Source organism: Chironomus tepperi, unplaced genomic scaffold, assembly GCF_022539635.2.
Source record: "Chironomus tepperi strain 1889 unplaced genomic scaffold, CSIRO-AGI_Ctep_v1 contig_223, whole genome shotgun sequence".
Taxonomy (NCBI): Eukaryota; Metazoa; Arthropoda; class Insecta; order Diptera; family Chironomidae; genus Chironomus; species Chironomus tepperi.
The window spans coordinates 256438-276632 of NW_027226345.1; the positions used below are offsets into that span (position 1 = coordinate 256438).

At 31.8% G+C, this 20195-nt stretch overlaps 4 protein-coding genes across 5 annotated transcripts; 1 reads left to right on the forward strand and 3 right to left on the reverse strand.

The window, feature by feature from the left end:
• Positions 1–1118: 1118 nt before the first annotated feature.
• On the reverse strand, positions 1119–13015 carry LOC139090904 (pH-sensitive chloride channel 2-like). 2 transcript variants are annotated; one of them, XM_070640783.1, is made up of 7 exons: positions 11971–13015; positions 3519–3628; positions 3211–3451; positions 2485–3151; positions 2190–2369; positions 1872–2101; positions 1119–1802 (listed from the first exon to the last, which is right to left on the reverse strand). In XM_070640783.1, exons 1-7 carry the CDS (start codon positions 12333–12335, stop codon positions 1730–1732), a joined length of 1866 nt encoding a protein of 621 aa, XP_070496884.1. In that variant the 5' UTR covers positions 12336–13015; the 3' UTR covers positions 1119–1729. The 2 variants fall into 2 exon arrangements, with proteins under 2 accessions (XP_070496884.1, XP_070496885.1); XM_070640784.1 differs by having other exon boundaries at positions 1872–2080; positions 11971–13005.
• A 2193-nt stretch (positions 13016–15208) lies between these two features.
• Positions 15209–18031, reverse strand: LOC139090901 (transducin beta-like protein 3). Its single transcript, XM_070640779.1, has 3 exons — positions 17899–18031; positions 16816–17834; positions 15209–16632 (listed from the first exon to the last, which is right to left on the reverse strand). Exons 1-3 carry the CDS (start codon positions 17925–17927, stop codon positions 15290–15292), a joined length of 2391 nt encoding a protein of 796 aa, XP_070496880.1. The 5' UTR covers positions 17928–18031; the 3' UTR covers positions 15209–15289.
• A 125-nt stretch (positions 18032–18156) lies between these two features.
• On the forward strand, positions 18157–18780 carry LOC139091103 (transmembrane protein 186). The gene has a single exon (XM_070641047.1). It carries the CDS (start codon positions 18157–18159, stop codon positions 18778–18780), a length of 624 nt encoding a protein of 207 aa, XP_070497148.1.
• Positions 18781–18833: 53 nt separating this feature from the next.
• Positions 18834–19807, reverse strand: mRpS7 (mitochondrial ribosomal protein S7). Its single transcript, XM_070640798.1, has one exon. It carries the CDS (start codon positions 19724–19726, stop codon positions 19049–19051), a length of 678 nt encoding a protein of 225 aa, XP_070496899.1. The 5' UTR covers positions 19727–19807; the 3' UTR covers positions 18834–19048.
• Between the last annotated feature and the right edge of the window lie 388 nt (positions 19808–20195).

Below are 20195 nucleotides of genomic sequence, written 5' to 3' on the forward strand. Positions count from 1 at the left end.
TTACTCAACAAACTAGTGCATCCTTTGGTCAACATCTTACTTCCTATCCTTAAATCAGCCCTAATCAATTTGTAAATCAATATCCATTGAACAAACATGTAATTGAAAATGTATCGGACATAATGTGAGTAATAATGATCTATTTATTGATCCTTACAATTAGCAGTTAATCAAAAGTAGTTTAGCCTCAAAAGTAAGCACAATAATTGTGTAAATATTTTCTACATACAAGCGAAAATGACTGCTGTGATTATGAATAAATATTTTCTTACGTCTTCAATGTGATTCGTGGCACATTCAACGAAAAATCTGGAAAAATCAAGCATATTTGTATCATTGAAGTCTATTGTTGAAGAGTGTTCCATACTTCTGGTTCACAGGTGTATTTTGATAACGATTTTTCTTATTGTTGAATTCGTCATGGATCAAAGTAGCGATTTTAGCGTGAAAATGCTTCAGAATTGTGCAGCTTTTTATATTTTTTTAAATAAATAGATGATGATTAGCTGAACATTTGATTATCATTACATAATGTCGAGAAAAGCTATTTAGTAATTCAGTTTAGACACTCAGTTGAGCCTTATAGCCTATAATTGTGTTTTTTGATCTAAAAACCAAAATATTGCTGAAATTTAAGATCTTTTAATATACAATACTTCAAACCTAGATAAAAGCAAATTTCATGTAGATTAATAAAGCTTAAGCTTATTATTTACCTTTATGCAGCTTTTCATATATTCCATCATTAAGATTTATATAGCAAAGAACAAAATTTTCTTAATTTGGCGCTTAAAAAGGTGAAAATAGATGCAAAAATCAATTAAAGACGCTAATCTGAAACTTAAGATGCAAAAATTCAAAAAATCAATTTCAGTTAAATTTTTAAATCGAATTAAATAGCCAAAAATTCCATAAAATTTAGCTCGAACTTGAAGTCGACTCTAGTTTTATGTTGAGTCGAGTCAATCATACAAAATTAGAGTCGACTTCAAGTTCTGCATTTAGACATTAAAATATTTAAATCATTCCATATTTTCAAATTGATTGAACTATCTATTTCAAGCTTATTTATTTTATTTTGAACATAATTGAATGCATTTAAATCTATAAAAAAAAGTTGATTAATAATTAAAAATGCTTCACACGGCAAAAAAATAAAATAATAATCTAAATCTAAAATACAAAAAAAGACTCGATTAGACACTCTTCATTACGTTTAGATGAACTTATTTGTATGACTCACTCACAAATTTAAATTGTCTTACTTAAAACACGTTCGAGTTATTGTTTTAAAAAATATAATTGAAATCTACAGCTACTTATAATGATAATAAAATGAGAGAACTTTTAAAGCTCATTCTCAATGAATTTGTTCATTCATGATAGATTTTTAAGTTATGATTTATGGCATATAAAATGAAAATAATTCTTAAATTTTATGAGATTTTACAATATTGGATTAGTCATTTCTGGGGTTGATACTGTAGAGGACCCCAATTATAAAAGTTTTTCTATTATCAATCTAAATGTCTGTCAACTTAATTATAATAACAGAAAATGTCAAAAATAAAATAGTTAATGACGTAAGTTCTATAAAATGTTCTTATAAAAAATATGATATCACTTTCGCAAGATGGCTAACAACACATTTTTCTAATACAAATTTCAAGGAATATGTTCGTAATTTCTCTAAAACTTCGCATTTCTCGACAAATGAATAAATACAAGCTTAAATATTGACAAATGTCCAATAGAATATGTTAAAAACGAAGAAGGCACATGGGAAGAATACTCGTGATCGTCTGTAAATTGAGAAAGAATAGAATTGAGTAAATTGTCATAAACGTTTTTGAATATTGCATATTACGTACTTATCGATCCATATTGATATTTGTTGTGGTGTCATTGTCGTCCACGTTATCTTTTGTTGCTCTTTTTCTTTTTCGCTTAATTCTCTTGATGTTGGTGGTGCATCTATCGTTACGGAAACAGCACTATTTCCATGTGACATACCACCATTTGTATATGTCTTAAAGTCGTCAACACTTTCAGTCGTAATTATCGGAATTGATCCGGAACCCTGTAAATATGATGTTAAAGACTTTTTAATGGATTTTATATTGAAACTGTTCAAAATTCTTAAAAATTGTATACTAGACTATAAATTGGCAGCATATGTATCTACTTACGTGAACAGTGAGACTATTGTCAAATTTAAATTGCCTTCCGTTTAGCGGTGACTTTTGATCTTGTTCTTTAATATTCGACCATGAATGTGACTTTTGTAAGGAATTAGGACTATGTCCGCCCATATCTCTCCTCATCGGTCTTGGAGTTAAAGTTTGCTTCAAAATGTTTGATGTATTGACCTAGCATTGAAATTAAAAATTATTTGAATTTTTAACGGCTTTCTTAATTTCAAATTTTAAAAAAAATAACGGTTTTTTAAAATTCAAATTCCAAAAATAACGGCCATTTGCTTACCTTTTTCAGCTCAACATTTTTCTTCCTCCTCCAAATTGTATTCACAAAAGCAAACTCAACTAGACTTCCGAAAATAAATCCAGTACATCCCATAAACCAAATCTCAGATGCCTTAATATAACTAACTTTTGGCAATGTTTTGCCTTGTGCTGATGCTAAAGTAATAAATGTCAACATAGTTGTTGTACCCAGCATAACACGTGGTGCTGTTTGATCAGCTTGTAACCAAAATGAAACCCAGGAAATTGACACAATCATCATTGATGGCAGGAAATAATCCATAAGATAAAATCCCATTTGACGTGCAAGAACGACTGTAAAGCTTAATGAACTATAATTCCCTGCAAAAGCACCATGACGTAAATCACTAAGATCAGCATTAATCATTGTCTCATTTGTGAACGTTTTCATTAAAACATATTCAGTGAGATGTTGATCAGGTCCTAAAGTTATCGGTGATTTGGGTTCCCAATGAAGCTTCACTTGAGAGCCATTGTACATCCAACTTTCGAGAACTGTTTTACATTGTTGTTGATCAAATGGAAACTTCCTGAGATCCATATAGCAATATAAAGTTGCTTGTAGTCTTGTTGAAATGATGACGGTTCCGTCGGGTGAGATTGAGGTAAGAATGTCCTTCTCGTGAGTTCCTAAGATTCCAGAATCTCTAAAATAATATAAAATTTCGTCAATTCTTTAATTAGTTGTCATAACAGCATCACTTACCGCTCATTTGCAAAGAATATATGCGGCACCCACAATTCCTTCCTTAAATCATCCTCACCCAATATCGGTGTTGTCTTATTCGGTGCAACTTCTTTAAAAACAAGTCTCGGGTCAACGTAACGCAGTTGCAGGAGTGCCTGTATCTTAAATTGTAAATCATGTGCTTCGAGATTCTGTAGAAAATAAATATAAGCGCGAGCGTAAACATCAACAGGCAAAATATGTCCATTCTCGTCGCGTGCTGTAATACAATATGAAAATAAAGTCAATAAATGTCAATGTAATAATGAAATATTGTGTCAACATACGTTCAGGTCTCTGAATTCGATCATAACGACATGGATGAACAAGTCGTTTGAATAATTGAGTTTGAGTTAAAGAATTGGCATTTTCGAATGATGGACAGCCTTCTGATGCTCTGAAAGGAGATGGAAATAAATGAATTAATAAATGACAAGAACTGTTGTTATTTAAATGTGAGTTTAGCTGTTTATGAAATATGAAGAAATTATGTAAAATGGTTGAAGAAGCAAAGTGCTTTGAATATGAATTTGAATGCAAATTCGGGGTTATGGTTCGAATCCCAAATGTCAACTAGCGATTTATATATGCTGTACCTCCTAAAGATCGTTTTTTGGTCAATTTTTTTTTGGAAAACTCTCAAGTAATGTTCAAACTTTTTTGAGCCATTGATTTTTTTTTTATTATTTATTTCATTTTATTGTATGTAGCCATAGGCTGTTTTACAATATTTTTTAAATTTGATATGCAACATATTGTAGTTTGTTTCGTTAATTTAATTGATTATAGAAAATGTTTTGCGGAACACCATTTAGAATGAAATTCAAGAGTTAGTCCAAAAAAAATTGAAATTTAGCATAAGATATTAAGTTTTTGACACTTTAAGTGAGTTTTTTTGGTTAAAAATTTTAATATTTCCCGACACAACTGATTGAGATCGAAACTATCGGGAAATTTTGGTCCCGGCATCCAGAACCCTTATTGAGCTTGTTATACGGCACAGAGCTTGAACAACACTACTCTACACAATAAACATGGCATATAAATTCATTCAAATATACATCTAATTAAATTGTTTGCAGTTCCTATAAATAAATATTCTAATCTTATAATTGCTTCCGACACACAAAATCCCAATGTATACAACTAGCAATACAAACTCCTAGAAAGTCGTTTACCCTTTAATTCCCATATTAGCTTTATTAAATAAACATTGCTTAGCTCCTGTGTATATGTTTAAGCCAAGAAACAGTTAATGAATACCTTCTCAAAATTACTATATTTTATCGGAATTAATAGATTTATCAATAATCTCCTATATTAAATGCTAAATATTAATTACTAGGTGTTAATAAAAAATAATTTATAATCAAGTATGTACAAAGGTTTTGCGACTTTTTATTGCACCTCGACGGCAGTATTAATCCTCATGTTTACTTTTAATCAATGATCGTTAATCTTTTACATTTTATAAATAAATACAATGAGAATGGAAATTAAAAATAGACAAATAAATCATCAAATTGGATATTCCGCCTTAATCTCAATGAAAAATAGCACAATTAATCATCGATGAATATATTTGATACCGGCAATGTGCAGGCCATATGTATCAGCATTAATTAAGACTGACTATTTTAATATTCATCTTGATATCCTCTCACAAATACATTCAAACAGACTTTTAACTCATAACTTTACGAGCAATAAGACCTGATGTCGCCAAATAGATATTGCAGTTATTCGCGTGAACTTGACTTTCATTTTCATTAAATATACGCTCTTTTTCTACAAATGCTTATAATCATGTGATTGAGAAATAAATTTTAAAATTATAAAAAATAAAAAAAACAATTAAAATTGTGTAAAAATGTAAAGATATTGCTTATGGAATATAGCAGCTGCAACTAACTTTATAGTGAGAAACTTGTGAAAAACCCACAAAATGTTGAGATTTTGTAATGATGCTGAACATTGTTGTATGTTGTTCATACTGTGTGACGACAGAATTTTTGGGAAATGCCTTGAACCGTATGTCGTGTGTTGTGACATGTGCCACCGTGTGTCGTGTGCCACAATGGTGTGTCGTACCACAGAAAGGTCTGAACAACACTGGTATTTACATCGAAGATTTCATTCAAGTTGCCATAATTGCTACAATGATCAGTAATAAGCTAATGATCAGCCTTTTAGGTATCCTGATTTGTGGTTCCTTCTTCCCATTTTCCTAATCACAGATCTATCTATATTATTCGACTTAAGCCTTAATAATGACTTTTCAATTTACACTTGGTATTGGTAATAGGCTATTGGGAGCCAGCGATAGAGTTAGCTTCAGGTGCCAACTGAGGGATGCCATGGATCACAATTGATCTGCATGACCCACTCAAACAGACTTGATCTGCATGACCTACCCAAACTAACTGAATTAACACACCACACATGATCAATCTGCATAAAAAGGTATCTCAAAGCATCCACAATCTATTGTCACTTTTAATAACATACGTGCTATACTGCAGCATGACTATATTCAACATTCAATATCAATAGTAAACTTACGATGTATTCCTTCTCTTTTGAATCTGCGCTGAATGATTTGCAGGCGGTATCAAAATAACTTTTGACATTGGGGTAGTTGTTGTGTAATGCTTAGCTGTATACGATTTAACTACCAATGTCGTGTTTGCTTCGTGGGTAATTTCTGTAATTTTTACAGTCGTTAATTCAAGATTAACACTGCTGTTATTAGTTTTTGAATTAAAATTCTTGGAATTATCTTGTAGAGTCACGTCAATGAGAAGATGAAACATGAATATAGGAAGACACAGCATAGCAAAATTACGGAATGTTAAAGAAGTCATAACTTAACAAAATATATGGCACTTCCTAATACAAAGTTCACAAATGAGCAACAAAATTGTATTAATTAAGACTTTATAAAGAAATTTACTTTACAGTTCAACAGTTTAAATGTGACTGAATTCAATTACAGATCAATAAATGAGTAAATAAAAAGCATATACTTAGGAGATTGTGAGAAGTCAACAAGTGCAATTTTATGATGTCTCGTGCATATGGGAGTGTCAGTTGAGCTCATTTTTAGAAGATTTCAACATGATCATTTTGATGAAAATGTAATCAAGGATTTTTAAGAGCATGTGTTGAGCTTATGGGTGTTGTTAGAGCATAAATTGATAATTGAAGCTGAATTGATGTTGAGAGTTTTGTGGGAAGGAGTTTAATTTGATTATTGCATGAATCGATGCGTTCAACTTAGAGCTACAGACTGCAACAGACCTCCCAACAGATGTCGTAAGTGACCTATGTGTTAAAGTGACGGTTTTTGATTTTTCTGAATTTTACGTCCTGTAAATTAAGCTGACAGAGCCTCAATCTTTAAACTATAACTAATTTTGCAGCCAGACTTCGAAGTCGACTCGAATTTTATGTGAAATCGAGTTGTTTTTCCATTTAAAATTCGAGTCGACTTTGAGATCTGCCTATAGCACATATGAAGTATGCAGCTGTGAATGTTAAAGTTAATTAAAACTAAACACTTTATGAGTGATTGACCTTTAAGAAATGAGTGATTGAAATTCACTTGCGACACAATGCGGTAATGTCACATCTCGAAGCTGTCACGGTGACGTCACATCGCAAAGCTGACACGATGACGACATATCTCGAAGCTGTCACAGAGACGTCACATCTCGAAGCTGATGTCACATCTTGAAAATGTCACGATGATGTCACATCTCAAAACTGTCACGGCGACGTCAAGACAACAGTATTGTCGTTCACAAGGTGACTTAGCTGTTCCTTAGTACATTGTCCTGTTCGGGATGTTGCAATACTTTTGCTCATCAGTAGTGCATTCAGTATACAAAAATCCAGTTAATTCTAGACAAAACTCAACTTATCAACTGACACTCTTCCATCCAAGCACCAAAGCTGTTTGTTTATGTTGCTCACCGTATAAATACTAAATGTAATTTTAATTGAACCGGTTGATCACTTATAAGCATGAAATTATTTTTTGTGGTTTAAAACAATATTTACATTTAATGACTCAATTAGCAAAAAAACAGCGAAGCAGTTGTGACTGCTTCCATAAATTTTATTTGTCTCTCTTTTCAATAATAAATAAAAAAAATTAAATAAAAAAAGAAGTTTCCTTGAAAAGCAAGCGAAGATGACATTAATTGACAACAATGAGGCATTGTCTTTCATACATTCACATGTTGTTTGTTTTATTATTTAGATAAGCAGTCCTGTCAAGTATGTGTCGAGAGTTACAACGAAATGTCAATTTATGTGCCACTTCCAATATTTATCATCTAATAGCGTAAATAATAATAATAAATTTTCTACTTTTTGGAGATGAAAAGGAAGGCACAACACATGTAGCTAAAACAACAACAACTCAGACACGAGTAAGCAGCTAAAATAATTAATAAATATGTTAATTTTATCCTGGATAGTAAGCAATAATCGTAATTAATAAAATAATCAACACCAGAAGTTTAAGCATGCAAGCTTATGTTTATGTTAGCGTGAGACAACTTGTTGTGTCAACGATACAGCTGTGAATCGGAGGTGAAATAAACTGTAAAGTTGTACAGTTTATATTTATTTCGATGCACGCTAACTAAGCAATTACAGCAAGGTGGTACATACATTGTTTTTTATATGACATCTTATATATATGCAAAACATATATCGTTTTTGCACCTTTGCTTCTTGAACTATTAATTAAGTTATGTATTGTTTGCTAAACTTGAGTTTTATGAAATAAACAAGGAACTTCCTTGTTAAAATTCGGCAAAACCCAAGCAAAACCATGACATAAAAATTGCGAAGGTTAAGGTAATAATAATGGTAATTCCACTGGAATGTTCTGTTTTGAGTTATAGTGTAGATTAACAAGCCAAAATTAAAATAATTATGTCTTGGATTATTTCTTAGAATTCTACATTTATATATAAAAACTGACTATCCAGACAATTTATCAAGTTCACTAGATGAATTCAAAACTCGTTTATATAAGGGACTTAAACGATTTTTCAGTTCAACGGTCTATGTTATAGACGCAAAATTGTGAAGATTTTTGATTTATTTTGTGCTTAATTATTGCTTTTAGATAACTTCTAATCACAATATTCTCCGCGACGCATTAATATGTGATACTGCAATGTTGCGACACAATCATAGGAGTGTCACGTCACGATATCTTCAGTGTGTTGCGAGACGATCTTGAGGTGTGTCACGTCACTATGAGGAACATGTCGCGCCACACTTTTAAATGTGTCACGACACGGTCGACGTTTTGATGTGTCACTACACGATTTTTGATGTGACACTACACGATCTGAAATGTGACACTACACGATCTGAAATGTGACACTACACGAACTGAAATGTATCACGACACATTCTGAAGTACTTCACGACACAACCTGAAGCATAGCTCGAAGTGGAGTCAAATCCTATATGAATCAAGTCGACTTGTGTTGACTTTTCATGCAAAATCCGAGTTGGCTTCGAGCTCTGATCTGAAGTGTTTCACGACACGGTCACAAGTGTGTCACGACATGGTCTTAAATGTATCACAACACGATCTTAAATGTGTCGCGACACCATATGAAATATTTTACGACACGGTCTTAAGTGTGTCACAACACGATCTTTGATGTGTCACAACACTACCTGAACTGTGTCACGACACAATTTGAAGTATATCACGACATGAACGTTTCACAGAAAACACATTTTTCCTCTGTTTTGTTTGGTACAATCTAGATTATTCTTTAAATAATCATTAATTATCTTGAAGATTAATAGCACTCCTTGTAATCTTTAAACACATATAATTACAATAATTAATTATTTTCTTCACAAAATCGATAATGTCTGTCCCTAATCTTTACAAAATATGCATTCACTAGAACTTTAATAATCATTTTTTTTATATAGATCAATTAATCTTTATAGCTATAAATTAATGCGAACCAGTAGGTTATAATTTTTTTCCTAGAAAATTATCATAAAATGTCTCACTATAATTCATTGTAAGTACAGTTCAGTGCTACATGATTCACTCGAAAAACAAAAGAAAATTTTTTTTTCTTATCAGACACAAAAAAAAAGTAAAGAAAAGAATTAATTAAATTATTCACCTTATTAAATTCGTTCAAATATTTGCGCAAAGCCAATGTCAACTGGTAGAAAAGTTAGAAGGCTTCTTATCGCCATCGCGAGCAGTTTTGCTTCTTCTGCATTAATTGAAGTCTCTCATTTATATTTAGTCGAGAGACTGCACCTCTAGTGTGTATGTTAACTCATTAATTATGATAGAAAACGAGCAAGAGGAATCTCGCACAATTTATCATTACATCCGTATCGCATGCCATCATGGAACGAACTTGCAATTACCATTAATTATTAAGTATATTTCTATGTGTTCTTGTCACAATAATTACCGAGTCAAGAATGAAGAACCCGTTCATCATATGCAGCTACTATGCCTATGATGATAAATTCTTCTCTATGCTACTTCCTATTTTTCTGCAAGCGGTGATTATAATTGAGTTACCATAGAAATAAATTCTTATCCTTCTACTTTGTGCTACAACATAAAACATACTTTATGTACATTTTTACGGTTTTGCTTGGAATTCTTCTAGATCAGCGCATTTCAAGCCTTTTAAGGTGCCGTTGAAAATTAGATTTAATGGATTTTTCAGGAATTTAAGCATAGAATGGTAATATTTTCTAGTAAAAGTGATGGTTGATTAGAGGCAGGGATTCCATAGCGAAACATGTTTTTAATTAGCAATTGGCTATGATTATTCATCGCAAAATGTAGATTAGAGGTCATTCACTTAAGACTTTTTAGTAAAACGAGGGCAACGAATGTAGATTTCCGAATAAAATTACATCATCGGTAATACCCCGGATAATACCGTAAGATATTGTCTAGAGGAGATTAATGATTCAAGTAGGCACTGTTAGATACTTCTAATCGACAAGCGGTAGCCAGAAATAGAGCCAGCTTCAAGTACCAATTGAGGGAGGCTATCGATCACACTTGAACTGTACGGCCAGCGAAGTAAGTAAGGAACAACAGGAAATTGTGACGCTGTAGGCTCTGTTCTAAATCTGACTTACATATTTCGCTTGCCGGAAAGATCAACTGTGATCAATGGTCTACGTTCCCTCTATTGCTGGTTGCCTTCTGTCAATCACCAATACCAAATGTAGCTCTGTCTCTATAAACAGGCTGTTTCCAAGGATTTTTAGACAGCCCTCATGCTCTAAACCTATTATCCCTTAAGAACCAAAAATCAAGCAGGCACACCTTATTATTTACGAAATATCTTATAATATATACGCAATTAGAGTAACTAACTGGATATGACAAATGCTTTATGATTATACTAGATTTTAAGTTTAATTAATTCTGACGTCATAACTCAAGATATTAATTTCTAGTCATAACTGACTATGACTCTTTTTCTTATCTTGAAGAGTTTTTCGCCTCTTACAGCATGATTATAATTATTCCGAACAGCACGGCTTGTTCGGTAGGACCTCGCTAGGTTACCGTAGTAGTGAAAAGACTCAAAATTGTCCGGCGGCACCGTGGCAGGTGATTTCGACTCAGGTACCGAAATTCCGATTTTATTAAGAATTAATTGCCGAATAGCAGTAGTTCGTAATACTTGAAATATCGCTACGTATAAAGAGCCTCACAGGTACTAAAACTGAATTTTTGCATTTCCTAATCAATGAACTACATCCAGCAAAACTGTCGAAATTTTGAAATGACAAATCGTCTGCCGAAAGTGATTAAGTAAGTATGTCCGAAAAAGCAATTATAAAGACAATAGATAGACAAAAAAACTAGTTCTGTCTTATACCAGAAATATAAACATTATATTGGCTAAACAATTTTGTTTACTGCCATGATCACGAACAAGTTTACGACGAAAAACGATGAATGTCAAGTGCACAGCATGTGCAACGTTTAAACTACTTTTTACACTCTTTTTCTTGCCTTATCAACGATAGAAATTTGTTACGCAAATATTAAATAATTTTTTTTTGTATAATTTTCACACAAAGTAAAGCTTTTCATCCCAAAACATTCAGCTTATAAACTTTAAATTAATTAATCTACATATTTCATGCCATTGTGCATAAAAAATAAGTATATGGAAATACTCTCGTCGTTAGTTCGTGATCAAGCAACAAATTTTTAATAAATTAGTCTATGACATTTTTCGGAAGGGCTTACGAAATACGATAAAGTAGTAAAATGTAATCGTTGCAATGCTTGAACATTGAAAAAGTCTTATTTCTTGATTTTTATCAGCAAATTGGGTTTTACAAGCTTGTAATTCTTATTACAACGAATTATTACAATTTTATGAAATTAACGATTTTTTCAAATTTAAAATTTGCAATTTAAAGCGATGCATTAATGAATTTGAATTATTTTTAACCGTTGAATTCTGATCAAATTTAGCAAGGACACAAACCCATTAAAAATGCACAGATTCAACATTTTAGGATCAGATTTTAAGCACTTCCAGCTCATTTTGTTGCTTAAAATCAATTACCGAAAAGTTATTAAATTAATTATGAACCAGAGTATGATTCATCTCCATAATTCCCAGATCTTCACATTCAAAATACAGCAAAACTTAACAATAATAGCTTAATAACAATACTCACTGTGAAGCGATGACTGTAAGCCTTGATGGTTTTTTTGACGTAACATCCAATTTCTCAATTTGTGCTTCAACAGTAGCCGGTGGAATCAGCATATCAGCTGTTGAGGTAGTTGTTGTTAATGTCTGATTTTCTGTATCATTAAACGGTTTTTCAGCCTTTACATTTGTCGACGTTAAGTTATTGTTATCGTTACTATGTATCGTGGAGTTTTCAAGCTTTGGCACAATAGTAGCATCACTCTCATTTGATAAATTTAATTGTGTAATTTTATCACGATCAGTTTCACTTTGAGTTGAATTTTGTGCAACAACAGCAATTAGGGAAATTTGCAGCAACAGCGTAATCACAATTTTTAGAATTTCCATGATTTTTACTTTGTTTTTCCGTTTTAAATTGTCTTTAATTTTGTTTTGCTATATCCGAATTAAGGAATTCCTCTTCAGTCGATCTGAAGTGAATTAAAGTGACTCAATTAATCAACCATTGATGCGAATTATGATCACAAATTAATTAATTTAAATGTTCTATGGATGTGCAACAAAATGACGGTTTTAATTCAAAAAATCAGTGCTTTAAGTACAGAAATACGTTAGGTCGGTGATCTTGGAATCAATTGATATTACACTATTTTATTTAATTATGTACACACTTTTAATAAACTCATTGAATATTGGTTAATAATTTTATATTTTTTTTTTCTTAAATGGGCAACTCCGATCGCGTCGAGTATCAAGTCTCAACTGAACTGTGTATAATAATAATTTTGCTCTGAAACGCTCACCAGAGCTCTTAAATTACTGTGCTTTTCGCAAAGATCTCAACGAGTAAACTGAATATTCTTTCTCATGCCTTGCCGTGTTTTAATAGCCGACTATACACTCTCACTTCCATTGTACAAGCTAAGTAATAGTTTATATTGTATTTTAATTTTATTTTTTCGTTTCGTTTGCTTACTAAGAAAGTGATAAAAATACTTTTTATGGCTTATCGGCCTGTAAGATATAGTCAAATATTTGGCCAAGGATGTTCTTTACTGTATTTATCGTTATAATATGGTAATTCATGAATTAAGCTTTAAATCAAGTTCAAATGAGTATTGGATGTCAACAAAGCATGTCTTAATGACACAGTTGTTATGAAACTAATGTGTTCTTTAAGACAATAACTTCCAGTAGCTCTTCCAGTGAATTTTCATCACTAATTGAAAATATCGATGAAAATTGACATTTCATTGTCTCGATAACGAACAACAAGTCTATAAATATGACGTTATCACTACCGTTTCGATAAACAACTACATTTGGAAGTAATTAACTGTTTACTTAACTATTTTTATGTTGACAAATTTTAATGTAAACTTAATGCGAGATTTATTTTTGTTTTCTTTAATATTTAAGCGCCAGTGCTTACTTTGTTGTTTTCCAGGATTATTCACTTTTGTCACTTCACTACTGTTAGTTCCTTCTGTTGTCTGAAAATCACTTAAATTAATTTTTTTGTCAAAATTGTACATGCTGTTGTTATTTACATTAACGACTTTTTAAAATTCAAAATCTTCTTTCTGTACTAAAAATTCAAAAAAAAGTCCGTTATAAATTTCAAAACAATCCAAAATGAAAGCATGGTAACGATGAACATCTGGTATCTTTATTGTCTGTATACACTTCTGGGAAGAAAATTTTTGATACAAACAAATGACAAGTACCATGAATCATATCATAAAAGTGCGACAATCAGTCAAGTGTTCCAATATTTGAACTTCGTGTGACTAAAAAAAAATTATGACGATAAAAGGAACGTGATGAAGAAGATGTAAATAAATTAAGTATGAGCACCTGAAAATGCATTTTTGAAATCGAGTAGATACCTCAGAAAATTAATATTGTGAAAGGAATTTCGACATATTAAATAAAAATAAATAATTAAATGTCAAAAACAAACAAAGAATTCGTGAACGTAATATCGAAACCAATCATAAATTATAGTAAGGTTCTCCATACATACACAAAAAAAAATTAGAGTAAATATTTGCCGGTGAAGAAAAAAAAATTAATTAAATTTATCATTCTTTCAATTTGCAGAGAAATTACGCAAATGAAAAAAATAGTAAATTAAGTAATTTAAGTTCCGTCTTTAATGTTACGTCACAGACCGATTATGGCCGTGTTTTTTCCTTCTATCCTGAACAGAACTTACACAAATATTTATGCTAATTTTTTGTCAAACAGATGAGCACGAGGCATAATCGTGAATTAATTGACCATAATTAATGAGAATTATTAACAAAATTGTTTTTTGATTAAGAAGGTGTAAAGCTTAATCAATTTATTTATGCATACTCACGATTATTCTCATGTTAAAAATCCATCATGAGTTAATTTATCATTTTAATGTGGCATAATTGCATTTACCTTGTCAATTTTAGTTGACGACGTCCAAAAATAAAAACTTGCAATCTTGATTTTTCAATAGCAAGGTCTGATGGTTGGCGGCAACAAAACGCACCTCACATGATTTTCTTGCATAAATTTGCATTCAAATCTTTCCTCTCTTGATTTATGATTTTTTTGTGCGTTGGAATTTTTTTTTTATTATTTTTTATTGCAGTGCAACTTTTTATGAATCGTGCAATTTTGAAAGTTATTAAAAATTGCATTATTGTCATTAAAATGCAGGTTATAATGTCTAAATCAAGCTGTGTATTAAAAACATATGAATGGTTTTGAAAAACATTTGTATTGTTTTAAAGCACATTTGTAAGCATTTGCATAGCTTTGAAAAAAAACATTTGAACTGTTTTAAGTACTGTGACAAACATTTGTATGGTTTTTAAAATTTGAAACATTTGTAAGGTTTTGAAAATGAAATTAAAGGAGTCATCAAAGTTAACATTTGAATGGTTTTCAATTTTACACTCGTTTGAATTTTGAATTTTAAATGACCGTTAATCATTAAATTGATTCGAACTTAAACCTGGACATTTTGGAGATTTTGAATTTTAGAACAGACAACCGTTAAACATTGTATTCTTCTAAAACTAATCTCTATGAATTTTTCGTCTACAAATTATCCACAAATCCCATAAATATACAAACATTTCCTTCAAAATATCACACAATTCAATGCCTATTGACAGCTTATTAATGAGATCATTCAAAACACACAAAATAAATGCAACAAAACAGCAAAGATGCACTGAAAAAAAAATGGGAAAGTCAATAATAAGAAAATCAACGGCTTCCTGAATATTAATTCTTTATTTTTTTATACATCATTTGTTGTCACATGCAGTAAATATCGCTGTAACAATTACTATTCTTTATTTCATTGCAACATCACCACCGTACGGTTGCATGCAACGCATTGTATATTCTACAAATTTAAGGTCCTTTAAATACTCGGTCATTCGTTTAAAATGTCGATCGCTGTATGGAAGTGCATCTTCGATAATTTTACCCAAACCTTGTACTTTATACTTTCCACTTAAAATCTCTTGCAGCATAATATTAAAGACAAGCTGTGCTGGTTTACAATTTCTACTGTTTGTATTCCAATTTACAGCATGTTGAAGTAGTTGCTGCTTATGAAACTCTGACAAACTCTCAATTGTCACGTCAAGTCCTTCCTCTTGATTCCTAATTATTGTATTGATGATTTTAAGTGTCATATTAGGACGATTTAATCTTAAAGCTAGTTTCAATGCCTTCAACATTTGTTTTTGATGTAAATAATTATTTAATTCTTGTTCGTGAAGGACTTCTTCTTGCTTCTTCTTCAATTCCTCTCGTTTCTTTATCTCCGTCATATCTCTCCATTTAATTAATGTTGAATCAGCACCGCCACTATACAATAATTTCTCATCTTCTGTTATTGCCAATGTCCAAACTTTACTCTCGTGTTTCTCAATCGTTTGAATACATTCGGAGCTTTTTATTGTCCACAATTTAATTAGACCATCAGCACCACTTGATATTAATTGCATTCCATTCGATACAAACTCACATCTAAGAACAGAGCTTTCATGACCTTCAAAACTCTTCAAACATGTCATATCGGTGATATTCCATAGTCTCATTGTACAATCGGCTGCACTAGTTACAATGACTTGATCTACCGGTGAGAATCGTACTGTCCATACACCACGACGATGCCCTCGAAAAACACCAATCAATTTAAGATCATTTGCATCCCACATTTTTGCAGTCTTGTCTTGAGACGCTGTGGCTATATAACGATCATTTGGCGATATTGTGACACAATTTATGTCTTTTTCATGGGCAAGTTGTGTATTGATGCATAATAATTGTGGAATTTCGTCGTCAATCATTTCAATCATCTTTGGAAATTTCCATAGCTTTAAACACTGATCCTGACTTACTGATGCGAAGAAACTTGACGTTGCTTTACTCATATCAACACTACCTACAGCATTTGTGTGTTTTGATCCAACGCCTATACATTCGAATGTAAAGGTGTCAAAATCAGCCTTCCATAATCTTATTGAATGATCTTTTGATGATGATAGAAGATAGTTCTTGTAGGTTGCTAATGCCAATACGATATCTGTATGTCCTTTAAGAATTTTGGAATTCATTGTGTATGTATCGTAGACTTTGATGTCATTGCTGTTGGTTGCCATTGCTAAATATTGATTGGTTTTGCCTGTGATGGAAATACAATGAGAATTGAGATTAATTTAGTTTTAACGGAAATTTGAGATTTGAAAAAAAAATATTGCTGATATTTTTCAAATAAAAATTGATCGTTATTTTTAGAACAAAAATATTGCAAGAAATTTTAAAATTATTTCGACCGTTAAATTTGAAAATAAAAATATTTGCTTACCCATCAAAACTAGATCCAAAATTTCATCAGTAAATCCAATCAGCTGTTTAGCACACTCAAATGTCGAGATATCATGAACAATAATATTGTGATCGTAGCTGACAAGTGTGATTTGCTGTAGTTGTTGATTAAACAGCATTTGAGTAACTGCCAGTCCACCTTCCTCTGATGCTCTTGAAATGACACTTGATGCCTGCTTGTACAAGATTTTGGCTTCATTTGCTTGCCATACTTTAATTATTCCTTCTTCGCCAGCAGATGCAACATAAACCTTAGATTCGTCATTAAGTTCAATATTATTAGGCAATTGGATGTTATAAGGAAGTACAATAGCACATTCAATGCTTTCATAGACTGGAATCGTTCGAATTTGCTTCTCATGTTCATAATCCCACAAAATCATAACTTTATCGCGACTTGATGAGATAAAACTTTTGGAATCGAATGAGAACGAAATGGAAGTGACTCGAGATATGTGACCAGAAAAGGTTTTGACAATTTCTCGGGAATCAAGGTTCCATGCATAGATGTTTGCGTCATCGCCAGCACCAATTAATATATTTTCAGTTGGATGAAAAGCCATAGCACTAACAACACCTTGTATTCCTTTAAGTGTGCCTTTACAGACTTGATTCTTAAAATCCCAGATTCTTATGAGCGAATCAGCTCCTCCTGATGCCAAAATGTCTAAATTTGAGCAATATTGAAGGCATGATATGGGTCCTCTATGCAAATTCCTCCAAGTCTTCTTTAATTCACCAGACATGAAATCCCAAAGCTTTAATAATCCACTTCTATGTGCTGATATCAGGAAGTCATCATTTGATGTGAGGATAAAGGTATAAATTATGTCTTCACTTCCTTCTTCTGACTTTCCAATAACTCGTTCTATTTCCATTGATCTCATTGAGATGATATTAATTTTATGCTCATCACGACATAAAAATCTTGTTCCATCCATCGTCCATAGTACTGTTCCGCCTGTATAAAATGCACCATACTGCTTTTCAATTTCAAATCTATTGGAATTTTATGAGAAAATTAAGTTATTTAATTTATTATGTATTTAATGAATAAACTCACGTTTCTTTTAGCTTCACTGATTCCTCCATGGTTTATGATGTAGTCTATTTACTTTAACTAATGATTTATTGAATAGTTACTTGAAAATTTTAATTATTTTTGATTTGACTGAGAATCACGTTTTTATTTTGTTTTCAAAACAAACTGAAATATTTCAATACAGTTGTTGTTCCCCTACGGCTAATTTTTAGTTGAAGTTCCCCTGTCAGTTTTGTTTACATTCACGAAATCATTCAATACTCTATTAATTAATTAAATATGTTGGCTAGTAGACTAAGTCACATAAACTTCATCAACAGACCAGTGTATTCATCACTTAAGGTATCAATATCATCATGTCAAACTGGCTATTTAAGTCAAAGAAAATATTCAACAGAAAATGAAGAGACAAAAGTTAAGAAAATAAGTGCCGCAGAGGAACTAAGAGAGAATTGGGAACCAATTTATAGATTTCCAAAGATCAAAACAGTATCATCAGTCATCAAATTAAAGAATTATCAACTTACAGCGACAGTTTTTGGACTTCCAGTTACTTATTTCTTCTTTGCTGAGCATTTACTGGTTGTTGGATATACTGGAACTTCCTTAGTGCTGACATTAGGTTTTATAAGTTACTTATTGAAAAATTCTGTTGGATTCATGTACGTGAACAAGAAGAACAAGGATTTGGTGCGAATAGCATATTTAAACTTCTGGGGAAGCAGAAGAGACAGTGAGTTTAAAATTGACGATGTCGTGCCATTTTCGGATCTACCAAACAGTATAGCTGGAAAGTTCTACACTAAGCTGAAGTTTAATAATGGACATGAAGACCTAAAATTACTTTCAAAGGAAGTAGAAATTTTAGATTACGACAAATTTTCTAGCATCTTTGGTGAATAAATCAAGAAACAAATAGTTATTCTTAGAAATGAATTCAATAAATTTATTAATTGCATAAAACTATCTCAAATGTCACTGGAAATAACTTGAAATTGAAAAATATTAAACGGCTTTCTACGATTTAAAAAATAACGACGTTTAAAATTTTGAATTTTTAGAAGATGTTCTAAAAATTTAAATCAAAGCAATCCGTTACATTTTAAATCTCAAAAAGCCGTTCAAAATATAAATCAAAACAAATCATTTTACAGTCAAATAATCTACTAATTTAGCTCCATCTGTAATGAGCATAAGCTCTGTTGGCTTCACATAATCTGTGCAAGTCATGCTTTCTCTTTACAACACGTCCAGAGTTATTAGCAGCATCCAGCAGTTCAAATGCCATTTTCTCAGGTAAATGAGTTTTACGGTCATGTTCTCTAGCTGCTTCAACTAGCCATTTACATGCACGATAATATGAACTTTTCTCACTAATTGGTACTGGAACTTGATATTTAACACCACCACGACGAACTGGAGTGACCATAAGAATCGATCGTACATTCTCAATTGCCATGTGAAGGATTGTGAGTGGATTAAGAACTATTTTCTCTTTCTCCTCTTCAGTTTGTGCTTTATGATATCTTTCAATCTGTATTCTTTTGATCCTCTCAAATGTATCAGCCATGAGCTTTCTTGCTAATTCCTTCTTTCCACCTTGCATGATGTAATTAACCATTTTGCTGACTCGATGGTCATGAAAGACACTAGAACTGTCATTGTTCCTTGGTGCTTTGATCGGAACGAATGCTATTTTGGCAATTTCACCGCTTTTAATTAATGCCTCTTGTTCGTCCTTTTTAAAGACTGGATTGATGAAATGTTGTCCATACTGTGAATAATTATTAGCTAAAATCGTCGGTGACGCTCTTGTGAACTTTGTTAATTGTAGTATGTTTCTCAACATCCTCCCAATTGCGTGATTCCAATTAAATTTATGTTTTTATATTTTCACGCGAATTATTAGAATTACAAAGCTGACTTTAAAGAGCGCTTTGAGTTGTTTACAGTTTTTTTGAATTTTTGTTGACCGTTAAAATCTGATCATTTTTAACTTGTTAAAACCGGAAATTTCGTTGACTTTTAATTAATTGATGTGGTTCGACAGCTCACAGACGATCCAATAATGATGATCCTTGTTCTGCCTATACATGACATTGATTAGATAAAGATAAATACGATGTTATGAAATTAGTGTACTAAAGTTTACAGAAAAATGTTGCGCACGCAATTATTACAGAACGTGAGTAACAACTCTGTCGATTTGATCCAGAATATTTCATTAAAATTAAATAACAAATGTCGGAAACACCAAAAGTGAAGCATTTGGATCGCAAATTGAAGCAATCTGAGATCGATTTTATGAAATTGATTGA